General features: G+C 40.1%; 1 protein-coding gene across 3 annotated transcripts in view; it reads right to left on the minus strand.

Annotated features, from left to right (window-relative positions):
* MIS12 (minichromosome instability 12 (mis12)-like protein) overlaps nucleotides 1-21,043 on the minus strand; it is a 320,193-nt gene extending 299,150 nt beyond the window's left edge. Inside the window, exons 1-2 of one of the 3 annotated variants that reach the window (XM_089395035.1) lie at nucleotides 20,567-21,043; nucleotides 20,366-20,423 (exon numbers count right to left, since the gene is read on the minus strand). In XM_089395035.1, coding sequence (XP_089251161.1) covers nucleotides 20,366-20,423; nucleotides 20,567-20,895 — 387 coding nt within the window. In that variant the 5' untranslated portion in view covers nucleotides 20,896-21,043. The remainder of the gene's footprint in view (nucleotides 1-20,365; nucleotides 20,424-20,566) is intronic. The other 2 variants (XM_089395033.1, XM_089395034.1) reach the window with 2 other exon arrangements.
* Between the last annotated feature and the right edge of the window lie 420 nt (nucleotides 21,044-21,463).

Raw genomic sequence — 21,463 nt, forward strand, 5'->3', positions numbered from 1 at the left:
ATAGGATCCATCGGACCATCAACATCAGGCATAGGCTCATCCGTTGGAGGTTCATCTTGTTTTTCAGCAACATCATCATTGTCCTTCCTTGGGATAGGGAGATCTCTGGCTTTCCCAAGGGTAGTGTCTTCATCAAAGGTAACATCATGGCTTATTTCCACATTTCCTTGACCAGGTACATAGATCCTATATGCTTTTGAATTTTCACTGTAGCCAACGAATATTCCTTTCTTCCCGGAAGCTTCCAACTTATTCCTTTTCTCTTTAGGCACATGAAAATACACCGAACAACCAAAGATTTTAAAATGAGAAACATCAAGTTTATAACCGATGGAGACTTCCTCGGGTGTCTTGAAATCCAAAGCTTGATGTGGGCTCCTATTTTGAACATGTACAACAGTGTTGGCAACTTCTCCCCATAAGAACTTCAGTAGACCTTGATCATAGATCATTGCACTAGTGGCTTCCATAATAGTTCGATTTTTCCTTTCAGCAATGCCATTCTACTCAAGAGTGTATGGAACGGTTGTCTCCTTCTTAAAGCCAGCCTCTCTGCAAAAGTCATTGAATTCTTTTGATTCATATTCGATTCCATTGTCGGTCCTCAACGTCTTGATCTTCTTCCCTGTTTGATTTTCCACGAATGCCTTGAAATAACAAAACCATTTGAACACTTCATCCTTCCTCTTCAAGAAATAGATCCATGTTTTGCATGAGTAGTCATCCACAAAGATTGTATAGTATATGTATCCTCCCAATGAGGTTACGGGTAGGGCACCAGATAGGTCAGAATGGACCAGTTGAAGAATAGCAGTTGTCTTGCTTTCATTAGAAGGGAATGGTCCTTTTGTATGTTTCCCAGTTGCACAACCCTGACAAACTCCTTCATGGTTCATACTAAAGTCGGGCATCCCTATGACCATCTTCCTTACCCCAGGTAAGGCTATGTAATGTAAATGAGCAAATTTTCGGTTCCATAATTCACATTGGAGAGAAGTATCACTCGCGAAGGCTCTCAAAGGACTTCCACCAACTTGATAGAGCCATCAACCCTAAATCCAAGAGTAAATGCATCTTTAGGGTTTCTTTGCCAAATATGTATTTTTCCATCAATGAATGCTACCTTGAAGCCTTTGTCTTCCATCGCAGAAATAGATACCAGGTTCTTCAAATCGAGCACATACAACACATCTTGTAGATGAATGGTTTGACCTTGATTCAAGTGAAGAGTGACAATACCTATCCCTTTCACGGGGTAGGTGGCATTATCTCCAAGTATGACCTCTAAATTAGTCTTTTTCTCAACCAAATTTGAGAGGGCCTCTTTATATCAAGTGAAGTGCCTTGAGGCTCCACTATCAATCAACCAATGATCCAAAGTAATCGGAGGAGAGGCAATAAATACAGCAGAAATATGATAGAATTCATCTTGTTTTCTACAACATTACTTTCATCATATCTAGCATTTTCTTGTCCTTTTGGGAGGTCGACCATTTCCATTTCGAGCAACGAGAGCATTCCTCTCTCCTTTGTTGTTGAACCTGTTGTTCCTTTGATTGCCATTGACTTTGAAATTGTTGTTGTTGTTGTCATCATCCCTTGGAGGATTGTTCTTGTGAGAGCACTCTCTAGCATAGTGCTCGAACCTGTTGCAATTGTAGCACCTTCCTTTTCTTCCTTCTTTGAATCCCTTATTGGATCCTTGACCCTGTCTCCTTGGACCAGCATTATTCTTCCTTTTTGCATGAGTGGAGAAGGCAGTAGGCTCATTTCTATTGGAGGACTTGTCTCTTTCCATATCCTTATCTCCTCTTGAATGCATATAACCAATAATTCATCAAAACCAGGTATCTTGTCGTTGTTGAGAATGGTGGTGGTAAATACATCCCATGGTCTTGAAAGACCTCCAAGTGCAATGAGAGTGAGCTCCCTGTCAGTAATAATTTCTCCGATAGATAGAAGGTCATCTTTGATTTGAGTTATTCTCATGAAGTAGGATTGGATAGACTTCCCTTTATCCATTTTGATATCCTTCAACATGTTTTTGAGAGAGAGGATCTGACTTGCATTGTTCACTTTGAACATCCCAACTAGCTTATCATATATTTCCTTAGAAGTTCCCAAATCAGAAACATAGGCAACCAAATGCTTTTGAATAGAGTCAATCAAAATTTTCTTTGCTTTGACCTCACCTTTTTGATACTTCGTTTTGGCAGCAATCGATGCATTTGAAGGAGGTTCCACCACTTTTCCCTGCACATAGTGTGAAAATTCCTAAACCTGAAATCCCTACTGCATAAACTGATGTTACTTCTCCTACTTGTTAATCCATACAAGTTATTTACTGTGTTCTACAGTAAATATTGAAGTAAATACAACTACAACATTCACTATTTAAAATAATATGTCTAAACAAAAAACTATACAGGAAAAAGATACAACACAATGACAGTTATTTTTGGACAAATGTCCCCAGAAAAACCCAATGCAGGAAAACCGGTGCAGCAGCTCTAAGGGTTTTATTATTATGCAATAGTAAATTCTGAGTATAATTCGTTGGAAGCCCAATTGGCTATCCAATACAGAGAGAAACCGATCAAAACAAATAGTGAGATGATCTCACCCTGTCACTAGAAGAATCTGACCCTGATCTCCCTGGAAAGAGGCTTTGCGTCCCTTATGCGTCAGCCTCTGCGCAGAACTGTGTCAACCCTATGCAGTTTCTGTTAATTTATGGTATGTTCTATGCTTAGTGTAGTTTACTTCAATTTCTTCTTATTAACCACTGTTTAGCAATCACATTAACATAAAGTAAAATGTTGATAGAACATTAATAGATCGAAAGAAAACAAGCCAAGACAAGAGACACCAGATGTGGCGACTAGCCAGGGACAAACTCCAATGTGGGGAAACCCTTTGATCAATTCTTCTATAATCTTCAATAGTTCAACAGAGAGAGAAATAGTACAAATATACAAATTTGTAATTTTATGACAGTAGCAGTGAACCCTAACCAGCAAAGTTAAAGTTGGTCAAACAAGATAGAGTTGACCTCCAATTAGCTTGGTCAATATCCCAGTCAACTCGGCCTCCAACAGCAAGAAGAGGCAACGCAAAAACAGTCCAAAAAACCTAGTCAAATGAATTCAACTTAAGTCAACCTACTGCCAACAATTAGGGCAGTCAATGTTGGTCAACCCTGAGGTCAGATTACCTCGGTTTGCATGCCAAAATGTGCGACCTGCCTAGGAGAGATAGCCACACTAAAACCGCAGCCCTAGAAAGTTCACGATGGTCAACGTTGGTAAAAGATACATCTACAGCCCTGGTCAACACAGTCAAACAGTCCTATGTCCTCAAGTCTGCGTCCTCCAACTGTGTCCTCCTTCTTCCCAGGTGTGTGCTGCTCCTTGTGTGTAAACCCAATCAATTAAGGAGAGAAGAATGTGAGAGATGAGGTGAGTGAATAATGCCTCAACCTAGCTTGTATTTATATGAAACGTTGAGGATGTGTGCCACACATTTAGCTATTGGCCGACCTTGACAATTTGTCAAGTAAATAAAAATAAATTCATATCTCCATAAATACTCGTCGGAATCGAATGATCGTTAGATCAATCCTATACCTCTCGACGAGAGGAATCCAAGAAAAATATCAACTGCCATATAAGATGACCCACATGGAGTTTGGCCCTAGTTGTCAATTTTAACAGTTTCTACGTCACCTATGTTGGGAACTGCGTTGCTCTTCCTCTGGATCCTCTATTGCCTAGAAACTTCAATTTCTAGCCTCCCGGTCTCACACCCCTACTCTCGGCTTTTGAAACTCAGTTTCCTCAGCAGGAATTCGATCTCCCTCTAGGCTCTGCGTTGCCACTATGTTAGCTCTGTGTGGGCCAACGTCAACTTCTCCCTGGACGTCGTTCTGCCCTCTTTGCCTTGAACTCTCTGGCCCAAGAAAACTTCCCTCTTCCAGATACTATCTCTACCCCTCACTGCAAAAGCTCACTTCGAATTTCTCACCGGTAGCTGCTCTGCTTCAGAAATTCGATCTTTTGAACTCTCCCTGTGTATTTTCCAAGTGCCCCTCAAGCCTTCTCTTATAATCCTCTCGTTGATCAATCAACGGCCTAGATTAGATTCTAATCAATGGCTAGGATCATATTGACTTGATCCCCGCCTTCTTCTAGAAGTTTCACCCATAGTTTAGATTAATACCCATTAACTATTTTAATTTCCTAAGTTTAGACTTAGGTTCATGTTGTCGCACAGAATGTCTAGGCACCGCGACAACGGCTCCGATCAAGGGTTGTCACCCTGATCCTCAATCTCTCCGTTTAAGCTGTCTCCCTTCAGGAGGCTAAGGGGGTTAGACCCTATGGAAAAATGGAATGAAGAAAAACTAGTTGGGAACCAACCAGTTCGGGAGACGCAGTGAAGTGATCAAGTACTTGATTAAGATTTAGCAAGACTTATAGGATTTGATTAGATTTTAAACGATTGATATCAGTGCCTTATGGAGTCAACGATTTTGCTAAGGAAATTAAGACCAAATAATCGATTAGCAACTGCTGCATAGATGAATGGCTATCTTATATGAAATGCAGATCCTAAAACTAATGTGAGATGCAAGAATCTTGGTTAATTTTAGTTGAATGCCTATTTAAGTGTGAATCCTTCAATCCTTTGTGTTGAGCCTGATTTCGTAGTAATTAGCAGAGAGAAGATAAGGAGAAGCACACTAAGGTGTGATTAACGATACCTCTACTGAAATTCTAACATACCCGGTGCCTCTAGCACTACAGAGAGCTGTGGCTCTGACGACTACAAGGTCACCGTTTTAAGTACTATTTAAACAAGCTTCTCAAGCAAAGATTGATGGATACCTATCTCTCTATCGACCAAACTTATGCTTGGAAGTAAATTTTATCTATGCAAAGTTAACTTATATGCAAATGCACTGGAAGATGAGATGAAGTTAGACTCGAGAATGGGAAAACACTTATGCAGCAAAAACCCTCAATTACCCAAATGAAATGCTCGTCTTTTTTTAGATGAAGACTTAGAAAATAAACTTTTGAAGATACTATAGTTAAAACACCAACTTATTTCAAATCTTCTTGATACAATTTAGCTCAAAGAAAACAAAAACAACTCTGCAATTCGATATCAATGTCAACAGATGCTCAAAAAAATACTTAGTTTATGAAACAAAGGATATGCATTTTATCACAATTCCATGACAGAGTACTTAATTTTCAGAAATTAATTTCTAGGACAGCAGTAAGAAAAACTCTATGACAGCAGCAATATGACAATGAAAACAGTAAGCTATCAGTGATATCTTTATGACAAAAATTTACCGAAATTTTTCCAAACTTTCCCGCATGAATTATAAAAAAAAAATCCATGCCTGTTGTGATGTGATTTCCGAAATTATATCAGATTTGATATACTTATTACAGCCAGCAATTAAAACATGAAATACGCTTAATGGTAAATGTTCAACTCAAGAAATTAATTCATTAATGTATCAGACAACTTAGGAACTGATTTTAGGCTAACCCACATGAAATTTTTCCACTGTTATATTTCAGACTTCAAAAACAGAATTATTCAGAGATAACAATGACCCAAAATGTAGATCTAAGCCAAATTCTTGATACACATCAAACATAAATGACTTATTAATGTATCTAGCAATTTTTTAGTTAATTTCAAACCACTTAGATGTGTTTTTCGCCACTATTAGAAAGGTATATGACTATTGTAGCAAACAGTGAGGAAAAAGATGGTTTAAAGATCAAATCCTTAGCCCTAGGCCTTGAAGATCACTTGCCCAAGTTGCCAAAAAAAATTAATATCTGAAACACAAATTTTTGCCAAATTTTCTACAAAAACCCACCAATGATTAGCTTCAAAAAATCAAATATTCAAATCAGAAATGGAGCAAGGGAAACTAGGGCCAATGAGAGCTAGCACTAGGCCCAATAGAACTAGCGTTGAGCTAGGAGAAGGCAGATCTGGGCTTAGGAGGCCCAAAACTTGAAACACTTGTTCTAAAAAAAATATATATATATATATATATATTATTTTGCTTCAGATCTTCAGATTTATTACAAAATCTTTAATGGTTGGCCTTGTAAAAAGATTTGGGATGGGCCTAGATCTGTCTCAAAACCCCCAGATCTGCTTGAAAAATCTCAGATCTGAAAATTTACTTGGCCGATTTCTCAGATCTATTCCTGCAAACAATCTTTGAGCCCAGATCTTGCCCTCCAGGGTCTAGATCTAGCTCAGATCTGAAGATTTACTTGGCTGATTTCTCAGATCTATTCCTTCAAACAATCTTTGAGCTCAAATCTTGCCTTTCAGGGTCTAGATCTAGCTCAGATCTGAAGATTTACTTGGCTAATTTCTCAGATCTATTCCTGCAAACAATCTTTGAGTCCAGATCTTGCCCTCCAAGGTCTAGATCTAGCTCAGATCTGAAAATTTTCTTCGTTGATTTCTCAGATCTATTTCTGCACAAGTGAAAACAGAAAAACTCAATACCCAATATGTACAAAAAAGGAGAAAAACCAAAATACCCAAGTGTTAAAATTCAAAATTATGTTACAAAATTTCAGGTCTACAATAATTTATAGATCTATACAAATTATTTACAGATTTATCAAATCTGAGGAGTATGAGTCCAACTCCGCTCCTGAATCTGATAATCTAAGGCTCTTAATAGCCAGATCTATCAAAATTTCCACAATATTTAAAAGATTTTGAAATTTTAAAGAAGTACTAGCTCAAAAACACTATGCAAAAAAAAAGATTATCGTTAGATAAATCCTGAGGCTTATATGAAGTAGGCTCTTCAGAAAATATGTGTTGAGAGTTGGTTGGTTCAACTGAAAACTATCCCCAAACGCTTAATGAAAACCTAGGATATCTTCTGCAAACACTAGATCAACCATCAAATCAAGTAAAGAAATAGAACAACAATAAAATTACGAAGAAATAGAGATACATGCTACTTCAATCAAAATTAAAAATGTTACTCTAGATCCAACAAACTGAATAAGATACTTGTATTCAGATTATTCTAAGAAAGCTATTGATTGATAGTTTTCACATAATATTAAGCAGAAATTAAAACAATGTTACCATAAATTCATGAAGAGGAACACTACAGCATGTTGAAACCCCAAAGACTTTTGCATTAATTCAAAAAAGTATACAAGAGATCTTGAGAGCTTAGTACACAATCCAGATTAGATCAACTGACTAACAAATGACCTCATAATTAAAGATAAATCCTCCAACGGCTAGTTCGAGTAATCCTCGTCAAAGCAATCTCGACCGTTAATGAAGATTAAAATTTCTTTTAATCTCATCCGTTGAAAATTTAAATTATTGAGGAAATTCAAATTTTCAACTAAATGCATTTTAATTAATTCAAAAATTAAATTTTTGAATTAATTTCTTCAAAATTTTGACTTTGACTTAACCCCAGGGACCAAAAGCTTAAAATTTAGCAAAATAATTAATTTACCTTAGTCCCTGGACCTCTTAAAATTTAATTTTTTAAGGACCAACAAATTTTGCTTTCAGAGAATTTAAATTTACCTAAGACCTAAAATTAATTAAATTTATGGCTTAGGATTTTTATTAATTTTGGCCAGAAAATTTAATTAATTAACCTATGAAGGGATAAATTATTTTTCCAACCCTCATGACACTTTATATCATGATTTTCACATTTTTTACATCACAAAGGAGAAAACCCATCTGAAAAGGACCCTCACAGACTACCCACTTCTGCAACACAAATATAATCTAGCAAATCAAGCAATTTGTAATAAAATAACCTAACCAAATAGTTAGAATTATTCCCAAATCACTTTTACATAGACTCGATCTAGAACACTAGGACTCCACTAAGATCCCAGTGACAAAATCCACTTCGGCTTTGGGGTAAGGCTGAAGGAGAACTCTGTCGACCATCCGAGAATGGATCAATGAGACAAAAAACCTCCCAGAATGTAGATCGTCAGCAGAAAAATAGGTTACCTAGGCAATTACATACACGACAGGGATCAGCTGAGATTATTTACAATTTACACATGCAGAAAGGGTTTACAATGTAACATAATGATCAGGCTGATGATGATAGTTGAATGACACAGACACATCGATCAAGCGCTATCCCTTTTGCAAAAAAGGGGGTGTACTGCTATGGGTCGTTGACACGCAGTGGTTAACAAGTCCTGTTAAAAATAATTAATTATTTTAATAAAACTATCTCCGGGTAGAATTTCCCAAAATGATTTATGGGTATTGGAGAATGCATGTGTCTAAGCCTCCCTACAAATTTTGAGATTTAGAGCACATCCGATGCTACCAGAAATCAACACTCCCTCTTAGCGAGGAATGTGCTCTAACAATGCAACCCATTGAAGCATCACTCTGTTTTGTAACATCTCCTTCTGTGTTGTTAATGTCTGACATCACTGCCCACCAACTACTGCGCAAATTCTGCATCTGTACCGTTGCAGGCCCTACTACTGTCAACACTGCATCCGCATTGCAACTCCCTCTTAATTCTGCATCTGTGCTGCTGCTGACACTGCCACTACCAACTGCATCTGCACTGCAACCTTCTCCAACTATTGTTGCTACTGCATCAGCAACGGGAAAGCATCCCAAATTACTGAACTAGTGTTCAGTATGATGCATCTCGTTGTTGGAGTATAAATGTTGCTAGTATCTATGTTGACCCTCTGAAGCCTCTGCGTTGCTACTGACCTCTGCTTTGTGCCATCTGCACTGTTGCCAACTCTGCATTGTTGCAAACCTTGCTTTGCGTTACTCAGTCTCTAGCCCTATTAGCCACTACAACTGTCACTCCTACACTCCTCTGCATCAACTGGCCCGGTCCATCCTGCTACCTCTGTTCTGGGCTCCAATAGCAAGGAATTGATCTGAGAGGTGGGCTCCTCAAGAATCCTGCCCATTTGTATCTCTTTCGAACTACAGCTCTAAGTCAACCCACCTCCCTCCTAGAGGTATCTCGACTATCATGGCAAACTCATCCTCCTCGATCTTCAAGGCTGCAATTTTCGAATCATGCTTCTCATATTTGTCCTTCTTTCTAAGAGGACAATGTGTTGCGTAGTGACCCATTTCACCACATCTGAAGCATTTAATCTTCAAAACGTCCTTCCGCTTCCGCTACTCCTATTGCCCCTTGGATGCGAGGGCTGAATTCTCATCCTCCTCCTTGAGCTTCAACCCACTACTGTTGCTTCCGTCAAGTTTACACTTGACCAAGTCCCTCCTCATCTCCTCTTGCTTAAGAGTTGCCCACATCTCATCCCATTTTGGCAAAGTCGCCCTGCCCAGGATGCTCTGGACAAAGGCTTGCCACTCAGACAAAATTGAGGGCCATTCTAACCATCTCAGATCCTTGAGGCGTCGACCCCACAACTGCTAACTCGCCCCGGGTCTCTTGAAGCTTTGCAAGGAACAGATCATTGCATTCCTCTTTCTGCATCTGCATAGATCTCATCTTCTACTCCAAGTACATCTTTCGTTGCTCAAAAGATCCTTGATAAAGCGTCGACAATGCATCCCACATCTCTTTAGCAGTATTTCTGCCGGCTATGTGATAAACTATATGATTCTTCACTCCGTCGAGTATCATTCTTTTTGTCTTCGCCATTTCTCCCTTGTGCTTCTTGAGCTGATCTGGATCTGTGGGCTCAGCTACCACGCTATCGACGTAAATTTTGAGGAAATGTTCACCCAAAAGGCATGACATCCTTTCTTCCAGATCACATAGTTGGATACCCCATCCAACCTATCCTGATCTCTCGGTCCATTGGTTGCCATCTCTGCCAAATACGAATGTCGAATAGCCTCCTCTCTTCTCTGCGCAGCACTGGACTGGCCTATGCATTCCCTTCTGGAGCTTGTAGATCTGCCCCTTCGTTGCTGCTTAGCTAGTAGGAATTCAAACTCCTTGGCTGGAAATCCTCTTAGGAAGAATTCCCTGAACCATGTCTCTCTCTTACCTCTAACGTCCTTCTTCCCAGCAACAGCCTGCAGAAAACTGCGTCCCACCAGAAAAACCACTTTTAGCTGAAGCTTTTATTGCGCTGCTCCCTCTGCCGCTAACAGATTTCGATCTGGAAATCTTACCTCTCTATCGACTCACTCAAAGAGAGATTTACCACGAAAATCTAGCCCTCCTAGCCTAAACTGCGCAAACCCTCTAGGGATCGGAATTGCTGCCTCTGCAGGAATTTCAAATTCCCTTCTTCCTTCAACGCTGGGTCTTCCAGCTTTGTTCTTCTTGCTTCACCTGCAGCTTTGATACCATGTGAAAATTCCTAAACCAGAATCCCTACTGCAGCAAACTGATGTTACTTCTCCTACTTGCTAATCCACACAAGTTATTTACTGTGTTCTACGATAAATATTGAAGTAAATACAATTGCAACATTCACTATATAAAAACAATATGTTGAAACAAGAAATTGAACAGGAAAAAGATACAACACAATGACACAGTTATTTTTGGACAAATGTCCTCGGAAAAACCCAATGCAGGAAAACCGGTGTAGCAACTCTGAGGGTTTTATTATTATGCAGTAGTAAATTTTGAGTGCAATTCGTTGGAAGCCCAACTGGTTATCCAATACAAAGAGAAACTAGACAAAACAAATAGTGAGATGATCTCACCATGTCACTGGAAGAATCTGACCCTGATCTCGCTGGAAAGAATCTTTGCGTCAGCCTCTACACAGAATTGCATCAGCCTCTGCGCAAAACTGTGTCAACCCTACACAGTTTCTGCGTCACCTCTACTAGGAACTGCGTTGCTCTTCCTCTGGATCCTCTGCTGCCCAGAAACTTCGATTTCCAGCCTCCCGATCTCACACCCCAGCTCCCGGCTTCTGAAACTCGATTTTCTCAACAAGAATTCGATCTCCCTCTAGGCTCTACGCTGCCACTACGTCAACTTTGTGTGGGTCAGTGTTAACCTCTCTCTGGATGTCGTTTTTCCCTCTCTGCCTTGTACTCTCTGGCCCAAGAAAACTTCCCTCTTCTGAATACTATCCCTGCCCCTCACTGCAAAAGCTCACTTCCAATTTCTCACCAGCAGTTGCTCTGCTTCAGAAATTCAATCTTCTGAACTCTCTCGATGTATTTCCCTGTTGATTTGGGGTAGCATCGGATGTGCTCTAGCCACGAAATTTGGTGGAGAGGTTGGGGCACATAAGATCTCCAATACCCAAAAAGGGTTTGGGCGGATTCTAAACAAATCAAGAGATTTTAAGATAATTAATATTTTTAATGGAGTCCCTAAGTCTAAACTTAGGGAAAATAAAATATTAATGTGTATTAATATGAATCTGTGTTAGAATGGTCCAAAAGACATCGATCAAACCAGATCTAATCTTAGTCGTTGATTACGGACTTAATCTCGGTTGTTGAGATGTCAACAGAAAAAAGTATAAGAGAAGGCTTGAGGGGCACTTGGAGAACACACTGAGGGAGACCAATCAGTTCAATTTCTGGAGCGGGGTTTGCTGAGAAATTGAACCAGTGGTCTAGAGAGCAGTCAGGAGGCAGCAAGTACGGAACAAAGAGATGGGAGATCAGCGCAAAAAAGGCAAATGCAGAGCCAGAGGAAGCCACGCAGAGGCAGCAGAGACTGCGCAGAGTCAGAAGGGCCTACATCATCCACGCAGAGGCTGCAGGAGTGACGCATAAGCCCAGAGAGGCTGCGCAAAGCCTCGGTAGGCTGACGCAAAGGGTTTCAGGCTGTAGCAGAGGTCAGTAGGGCCTACGCTGGGTTTAGAAAAGTGCTGGAAGTTTGCCTATCTGTGGGTAAGCCAGTTTGGCACCCTATTGTACAAGAAATTTGCTAAATAATAAAATCCTCCCTTGCTGCACCGGTTTTCCCACATTGGGTTTTTCCGGGACACTAGTCCAAAATAACTGTCAGTGTGTGAATATGTTTGTTTCTGTATTACGGTGTGATATCTGCGGGAGTATTTATTTTAATGTTTGTTGAAGTAATTTCATGAATAACTTATGATGAAATAAGTAGGAAAAATAAATTAGTTGTTGCAGTGATAGAATTTTCACATGGTATTAGAGCAAGTAATCAGAGACAGAAAGGGAAAATCAGTTATGGGTCGAGACCACGATGCAGAGGCATCCACCTCAGGGGACTCACGCAAATTTTCAGAAGATCGCACAAGAGAGAGATATTTCGATTTCTCTATGTTGGCTTCCAGGTTGGAAGAAGAAGTGGCGTGCATGACTAGTGTTGCATCATCAAAAGTATGGTATATAGACAGTGGAGCCTCGTGGCATATGACAGGAATGAGGGAGTGTTTCTCAGAATATCGAGAAGAAAATATGAACTTTCAAATCACCATGGGGAACAAGGCAAAGTGTACTCCAATAGGAAAGGGTACCATAGTTTTTCAAACAGAATCAGGAGAACGGTTTCGTGCCACAAATGTGCTGCATGTGCCAAGATTGGGGATGAACTTACTTTCCGTGTCACAACTACAAGACAAGGGCTATGACGTCTACTTCATCAAGGAAAATGTATACGTCAAACACCCGAGCTGGAAAAAGAAAGTGCAGATCGGGATCAAAAGTAATCGGTTGTATAGATTACAACTAGAATCTATAATGGCACTAATAGGTAGTCATGGGGACAAAGACTTGAACGAACTATGGCATAGAAGGATGGGTCACTTGCACCATGGAGCTCTGAGAATTCTTAGGAGCACTGTAACAAGAGTTTCGGATCTGAGTACGAAATGAGATGATGTATGCAAGGGATGCGCTCTAGGAAAGTATGCCAAGGCGGCATTTCCTAGGAGCAACCACAGGGCCAAGAGTGTACTAGATTGATACTCAGATATCTACGGACCTATGTCCGTCAAAACCCTCAGCGGTGCCGAGTATTTCCTTACCCTCATTGATGACTACTCGAGGAAAACTTAGATCTATTTTCTGAAAACCAAGGATGAGGTTTTCTGTCGATTCAAGGAGTTCAAGGCTCTAGTGGAGAATCTGACAGGTAAGAAAATAAAAGTCTTGCGCTTAGATAATGGTGAAGAATATGTCGATAAGGACTTCACTGATTATTGCGCTAAGGAGGGCATCAAAAGAGAGTGGACAACTCCCTACGATCCGGAGCAGAATGGGGTGGCAGAAAGGAAAAACAAGACTATTGTAGAAGCAACTAGGGCCACGCTGTATGATCAAGATATGCCAAAATCCCTGTGGTCAGAATCATGCAACACAGTTGTCTACGTTCAGAACAGGACTCCTCATCGGGCATTAAGCAAGATTACTCCAGAGAGAATCTTCACTGGGAAGACACGTGAAGTCAGTCATTTCAGGATATTTGGGAGTTTGGCATATTGTCGCATACCCGAAGAAAAGAGGAAGAAGCTGGATCAGACTGCAGAAAAGGGGTATCTGGCAAGATATAGCGAGAACGTGAAGGCATACAAGATCTATCTTCTAGAGAACGGGAAGGTAGTAGTACGACGAGATGTAAAGTTCATGGAGGACAGAGCTTTCAGAAGATCTCACGAAATGCCTTCCAAGGAGCAGTTGAAAGACGATCCATTGGTCATGCCTCTTCAACCAACGGAAGTGAAGAATCCTTCCTCAGATCAGGAAGATTCTCAGGATGAGGAAGAGGAGAGAACAGAAGCACCTGTTGGCAGAAGAACCAGCAGGCAACTTCGTCAGATTCTGCGTGATGCAGAAAACTTCATCAGAGAGCCAAGGAACAGTAAAAGGGAGCGAAAACAGCCAAACAGGTATCAGGCGTTAGTAGCTCAGGATGGAGAGCCTGCCAGCTTCAAGGAGGCAGCACAGCATTAGGTCTGGCAAGATGCGATGGTGGAGGAGTATAACTCCATAATGGTAAATGATGCCTGGGAGGTGGTGTCAAGGCCTCAAGACAGATCTGTGTTACGTTCAAGATGGATCTACAAGATCAAATATGCTTCGAACGACGGTATTGAAAAATACAAGGCCAGGTTTGTGGCTAAGGGGTATGCTCAAAAGGAAGGGATTGACTATGAGGAAACCTTTGCCCCGGTAGCCAGGTATACATCTATTAGGACCATGATATCTCTTGCAGCCCAAATGGGATGGGAGATCCATCAGATGGATGTCAAGACAGCATTTCTGAACGGGGTAATAAAAGAAGTATACATTGAACAACCAGAGGGCTTTGAAACTCATGAGAAGAAGTCTCATGTATGCAGACTGAAGAAAGCCTTGGATGGGCTGAAGCATGCACCAAGAGCGTGGTATGGTCAAATAGATGGCTACTTGCAGAAGATGGGGTTTTTCAAGGGTGACGCAGATCTGAATCTCTACTATCTGGTCGTAGAGACCGAGCCACTTATCTTAGCATTATATGTGCATGATCTCTTCTTGACAGGATCATCCAGACTCATTGAAGACTGCAAGAAAAATCTAGCCACAAAGTTCGATATGAAGGATCTGGAATGAATGCACTATTTCCTAAGGTTGGAAGTTTGGCAGCAGAAAGGAGAAATCTTCCTTGTGCAAGGAAGGTATGCTATAGAAATCTTGAAAAAGTTCGAGATGGGAGACTGTAAACCTATGGCTAAACCAATGATCACCAACTGGAAGAAGATTGATGCATCAGAAGACAAGGATGTCAATCCCACCCTATACCGACAGCTCATAGGGTCCCTGATGTATCTAGTCAATACCAAGCCAGATATTTGCTACACTGTTAACACCCTCAGTCAGTTCATGATGGAACCAAAGACGGCTCACTCGGCAGCAGCCAAGCACGTTCTCAGGTATTTACAAGCAACAATTGATTTTGGGCTCTTGTACAACAAGGGGAAGGATATCAAGTTGAGTGGATATACTAATGCAGATTGGGCAAAAAGTTCAGTGGATCGGAAAAGTACCTCTGGGTACTGTTTCAACATTGGATCAGGAATAACCTCCTGGTGCAGTAGGAAACAGAAGTTCGTGGCTCTGAGCTCGTCTGAGGCAGAATATATGGCAACAAGCACAGCTTCGTGTGAGGCCATATGGCTTAGAAAACTGTTGGTAAACCTATTCAGAAGAAATATGGAGGCGACCAGGATCATGTGTGATAATCAGAGTTGCATCAAACTCTCTGAGAATCCAGTATTTCATGATAAGTCAAAGCATATTGATATTCAGTGTCACTTTGTCAAAGATTGTGTCCAACGAGGAGCTCAAGTGGTAGATATCCTCACCAAGGCCCTTGGAAAGTCAAAATTTGAATACTTCAGGGAAAAGATGGGGATGGTAAAGAAACCCTTTCAAAAGTAGTGTGTTAGCAGCACGAATGAAGAGGGAGTTGCAGTGCAGATGCAATTTTGGGAGAAAGGACCAACAACAGCACAGATGTAGAGGAAGTTGCAGTGCAGATGCAGTGTTGGGAGAAAGGACCAGCAGCAGCACGGATGCAGAGGGAGTTGTCGTACAGATGCAGCAATGGCAGTAGCAAAGTCATGTGCAGCAATACAGGAGGCAGCAGTGCAGAGGATGTTGAGCAGGAAGGCTACCAATGCCGAATGATCAAAGTAATACTCAGTGAGGACTATTGATAGAGCACAATCCTCGCTAAGAGGGAGTGTTGATTTGGGGTAGCATCGGATGTGCTCTAGCCACGAAATTTGGTGGAGAGGTTGGGGCACATAAGATCTCCAATACCCAAAAATGGTTTGGGCAGATTCTAAACAGATCAAAAGATATTAAAATAATTAATATTTTTAATGGAGTCCTTAAGTCTAAACTTAAGGAAAATAAAATATTAATGTGTATTAATATAAATCTATGTTAGAATGGTCCAAAAGACATGGATCAAGCCAGATCTAATCTTAGCCGTTGATTAGGGACTTAATCTCGGCTGTTGAGATGTCAACAAAAAAAGTATAAGAGAAGGCTTGAGGGGCACTTGGAGAACATACTGAGGGAGACCAATCAGTTCAATTTCTGGAGCGAGGTTTGCTGAGAAATTGAACCAGTGGTCTGGAAAGCAGTCAGGAGGCAACAAGTACAGAACAAAGAGACGGGAGATCAACGTAGAAGAGGCAAACGCAGAGCTAGAGGAAGCCACGCAGAGGCAGCAAAGACTACGCAAAGCCAGAAGGGCATGCGTCATCCACGCAGAGGCTGCAGGAGTGACGCAAAAGCCCAGAGAGGCTGTGCAGAGCCTCAGTAGGCTGACGCAGAGGGTTTCAGGTTGACGCAGAGGGTTTCAGGTTGACACAAAGGATTTCAGGCTGTAGCAGAGGTCAGTAGGGCCTACGCTGGGTTTAGAAAAGTGCTGGAAGTTTGTCTATCTATGGGTAAGCCAGTTTGGCACCCTATTGTACAAGAAAATTGTTGAATAATAAAATCCTCCCTTGTTGCACCGGTTTTCCCACATTGGGTTTTTCCGGGGACATTAGTCCAAAATAACTGTGTCAATGTGTGCATATGTTTGTTTCTATATTACGGTGTGATATCTGCAGCAGTATTTATTTTAATGTTTGTTGAAGTAATTTCATGAATAACTTATGATGAAATAAATAGAAAAAATAAACTAGTTGCTATAGTGATAGAATTTTCACATTTCCAAGTGCCCATCAAGCCTTCTCTTATAATCCTCTCGCTGATCAATCAACGGCCCAAATTAGATTCTAATTAATGGCTAGGATCATATTGACTTGATCTCCACCTTCTTCTAGAAGTTTCACCCACAGTTTGGATTAATACACATTAATTATTTTAATTTCCTAAGTTTAGACTTAGGGTCCCATTAAAAATAATTAATTATTTTAATAACACTATCTCTGGGTGGAGTTTCTCAAAACGATTTCTAGGTATTGGAAAATGCATGTGCCTAAGCCTCCCTGCAAATTTTGAGACTTAGAGCACATCCAACGCTACCAGAAATCAACACATAGTCTAATACTTCATGCTCTTCCATAGTCAGGTCCAAAGTCATCTTCCATGTATGATAGTCAGATTTATCACCAAGATTGTCTTCGGTCTTGAAGTAGGATGTAGAAGCCACTGAAACTTGTCTAAAAACATTTAACCAGTAGATCTCTTAGTCATTGCTTTTCTCTCTTGCTTGGGCTTTGTCTTCACCTAAGCTCTGATTACATGTTAATTTTAGATAACAATGGTATGCTCTATGCTTGCAACAATTACTTCAATGTCCTTTTATCAGCCCAATGACAATTTCCAATAGCAATCACATTAATCTTCACATTGACAAAAACTATAGATAGAACATGAATAAAAGTGAAGGCAAGCCAAGACAAGAGAACACCAGAATTTGGTGAATGCCAAGGAAAAAACCCCAAGATGGGGAAAACCCTTTGATCAATTCTTCTTATAATAATATCAAATATTCAATAGAGAGAAAGAGTACAACAATAGAATCAAAGTCAAAATTGACTTGTCAAAACACTGTTAAATAGCCCTGTCAAATCATCAATTTTGTCCCTAGTCAACGGCACTCAAATCAATAGCAGTGTGTCCCTTAACCAGTCAATGGTCAAGGGTCAAAACAGTCCTTTAGCAGCTTGGTCAAAGTTCATCCAACTCACCCTCCTTAGCTGGTCAAAATCAGCCCAAAATAGTCAACTTTAGAGCGATCAAACCCAGTGAAAAAAAGTCAAGCTTGCGGTCAACACAGGTCAAACAGCCCAAAAAATCTTGGTTTTTGTGCCAATGAACGTGGCCTGCCCAAACAGAAAAATTTCCCATAAAAATCACAGTCAAAGGAGGTCAAATAGCCCTTGGTCAACGCTGGCCAGACTCTGCATCAAATCTGAAATTCGGCCTCCTAAAATTCGTCCTCTTTCAGCCACATGTGTGAGAAAAGACCTGCCCAATGAGTTGTATGAACCAATCAAACAAGGAGAGAGAAGAATGAGTTGAGTTGCTGAGGTGCCAAATGAAGTTGGAGGTCACTCTTATTTATATGAATCTATGTGGGTGAAAAGACATGTCTCTTGGGCTTCATGGGCCTACATAATGGTGTAACCGACCTTAACAATTTGCATGTGTGGGCTTCACTTCAAAAACACATTTCTCGTTGTCCAAATTTAATGATCTTTACAATTTTGGTCCTCTCGAAAAGAGGAATTCAATGCAATAATTATATCCATCAAATTAGTTGTCCAAAGTGGAATTTGGCCCTAGTTGCCAATTTTAACAAGCCCTAAGGTTGTACGACATTCTTCCATTTGCATTGGATTGGTGTTCTAATTATATTTCCAAGTGTTTGGAGGCAAACCCTTGCTTCGGGATATGTGAAATCAAAATAAAATATTTGGCATCCATTTAAATTGATCTAAAGAGGTTTTTCATTAATAACTACCATTAGATCATTTATTAATTGTCCAAAAGGATTTGCAGATGTAATCATTGTTTTTGGCTAAGTCAATTTTCAGGCCTCACAGTTGTAGGCTCATTGTAGATTTAATATCTTTCATATTGTAGATTTAATATTCTGGGTAGTCATATTATAGATTTAATATCTTTCAGACTACTTGTCCAAAATTAGTGTTCCTGTGCTCATTGGAAAGCTCCTTGATAGTACTAACATCTCCAAGAAAATCCCTTGGGGTTTCGGGTTCACTAAATGGTATTTTTAAGCCCTGAAGTGGCCCTATGTTTACTAGCTCATTGTACTCTTCAGAAATATTAAAGTTACAAGTTTGAACAGCAAGCATTTTGTCTTCTTACAACCATATAGAACAGGTATAACAGCTCTATTTTGTCTTCTATTGTGGTAAGAAGCTATCATACTCAAATTGTGGTGTTTCAAGCTCATTTTTTTTTAGCATATTGAGTACTTTCTCATCGTTGATCTGCATTATTAATTTGTTGTTACATCATTAATCAGATCAGAATTTGGTTATTTAACTAACTCCTACCTCTTCCATATTCTTCATTTATGCGTTGGTCTATCATTTCTTGGTTGAGTTGTTGTGTGTAGGGATACCACCCACAGCATTTAATGGGAGTTCGCCTAAAGCGAGAGAAATATGCTAAGGTGACATTGATCATACTCGTAATAGTGCTGACTGCTTAGCAGTTTTGGTTGAACCTTGCCAACACTACTAATTTGAGCAGTGACAGGGACGACCTTCTTCTACCACTTAACCATTGAGGGTGGCTCTTATACATGGGATCTTGGCTTATGGGCAAACTTCCTAAACTACTTCAGCATGCGACTAGCACATGTACATGGGACCTTGGTTTACGGTTGTAGATTATCGCTACAAGCATTGAGGACAATACTTCTCGAAGGGGGATGGAATGGTGGGATCTTCCCTAGGGATGTAATAGGAGCCCATAATCCCATTGAAGTTAATAAAATGATCATTATATGGTGTTTCCCTAACCTAAGGGTTTTGATACTGAATAAAGTATTGAGCATTTTTTGATATATTGTTGTGAACCATCTTTAGAGCTACTAAGGCACATAATAGAATCCTAGCCTTGAGGGTGAACCCAATTGGTTGGTGCCATTGTTGTCAGGAAATTGCCAATAATCTGGCATGCTATGCGAGTCCCAGTTTGATTCCCACGAGGTCAAGGGCACCAAGTCTACGTCATCCATTTTAGACTGACTACCATCCTCGAGATGAGGAGAAGTGCTCAAGAGTTTCCAAGGGAATTATTTCAAAAAAAAAAAAAATTGCCTAAGTAAAACAAAGAATAGATGATTTTTTTTCTCCTCTAAAGACAAAGATAAATGAATTAGTGACTCTAAGAAATTTTCCCCATAGGATGGTTATCGGTTCAAATCTCAGGGATTGACATCACTTCCAGCACACACGTCACTACGTAGGTGCAGGATGTGTTTGATGATCGATGTAGATATGAAAAGACGTTTTGCATGACAAATAGGAGGAATCAGTGTAAGGTAAAGTTCAAACAAAGACGATAATGATTAAATTAAAAATTGGGGATAATACAGCCAATAGGGGCCAGAGACCTTAACTATGCGTTAATAGGAAAGCTAAAAGGCTGTTCTCACCTTTCATTGAGAAAGGGATAGAAGCAAGTAGATGTTACCTACCAAAGCAAAGCAGAATGGAAACTCATCTACAGTATTATGATGAAGGATGTGACATCAAACTCAAGCATTTCAACGTTCTTTTAATGCATAGAGCATGGCTTGGCGTGCATCACCCTGATATAGAAATGCTTTACAAATTATTTTGACAGACAAAGAGACAGAAAACAAGATGGATACAATTACATGCGTTTGATTTAAAGTAAAATTCGGGACTTGACTTACCTCATCTAAGTTGTTTAGTATATCAGCATCCTTGACACCTAAGTCCTTTGGAGCTTGACTGCGATGCAATACACGATAAATTAATTTACTTGTGAAGCCCTGTTCATATCTACCAGATGACTTGTGAAAATAAATGTACTGAGCAAGAGCTTTCAAGATAATATGAGCAATGGTAAAGGAAACAAGCCGTGTATAGTATACTCCTTAAAGAAATTAAATCCTTCTTCTATAACATCGTCAACAGCATTTCGCAAATCGTCTATGAACAACTGTGGATCAAAATTGAGCGACCCAAATATGCTGCTGCTATCACTTCCTTCCTCTGGTGATATACCAAACCCTCCTCCTCTGCTGCTCCCGCTTGCCCTTTCCCCTCCCTCTCCTCTGCTGCTCCCGCTTTCCATCTCCATCTCCTCGCTTGTTATAGACGTATGATGAGCTTGATGATCGATATAGAAATAAACAGTGAATAGCAGTGGCAGCGAGGGATGTACAAAGTAGACATGGGCATTCAGAAGAGCGGGTAGCATACAAAATATTCAAAAAGGCAAATTAAAAATAACAGGAACGTGTAGCATCCAAAATATTGAAAAGGCAAATTAAAAATATTAAGAGCGGGTAGCATCATTTCTATGCGACTTGGTATAGTGTTCCACGATAGCCGTTTCTCGGGAAATAAAAAGTTATTAGGAAAACCAGATATATTTTTACGTTTTGGATGTATTACCTTCCTAAGTTAACCAATTAAATAAAAAAGGAAGTTTTAATATAGAAATGATTATATAGTTAAATTGTTTTTGTTAGTGCTTTGAGTGATCATGTTTTTTTATATTTAGGATGGGTAGATTAAGTGGCATATATAGAAGATTTTATTTTATTTTTTCTAAACACCCAAAGTTTGCTCATTCTTGAACACGCAACGTGAATACAGGTAGCATGAACACGCGAGCAAGGAGGCGGGCAAGCAGAGGATAGGGTTTTGTGAGCATAGTGGACAGCGAGTGTGAAAAGGGTTTCGTGAGCATAGAAGCAGAGGCAGCGTGAACACAGAATAGTGTGAGGCATTTAACTTCTAAATAGGTAAACGTTCAAAACATG

The sequence above is a fragment of the Pinus tabuliformis genome, chromosome 1_2, assembly GCF_031772625.1.
Source record: "Pinus tabuliformis cultivar Carrire ecotype Pingquan chromosome 1_2, CPIR1, whole genome shotgun sequence".
NCBI lineage: Eukaryota > Viridiplantae > Streptophyta > Pinopsida > Pinales > Pinaceae > Pinus > Pinus tabuliformis.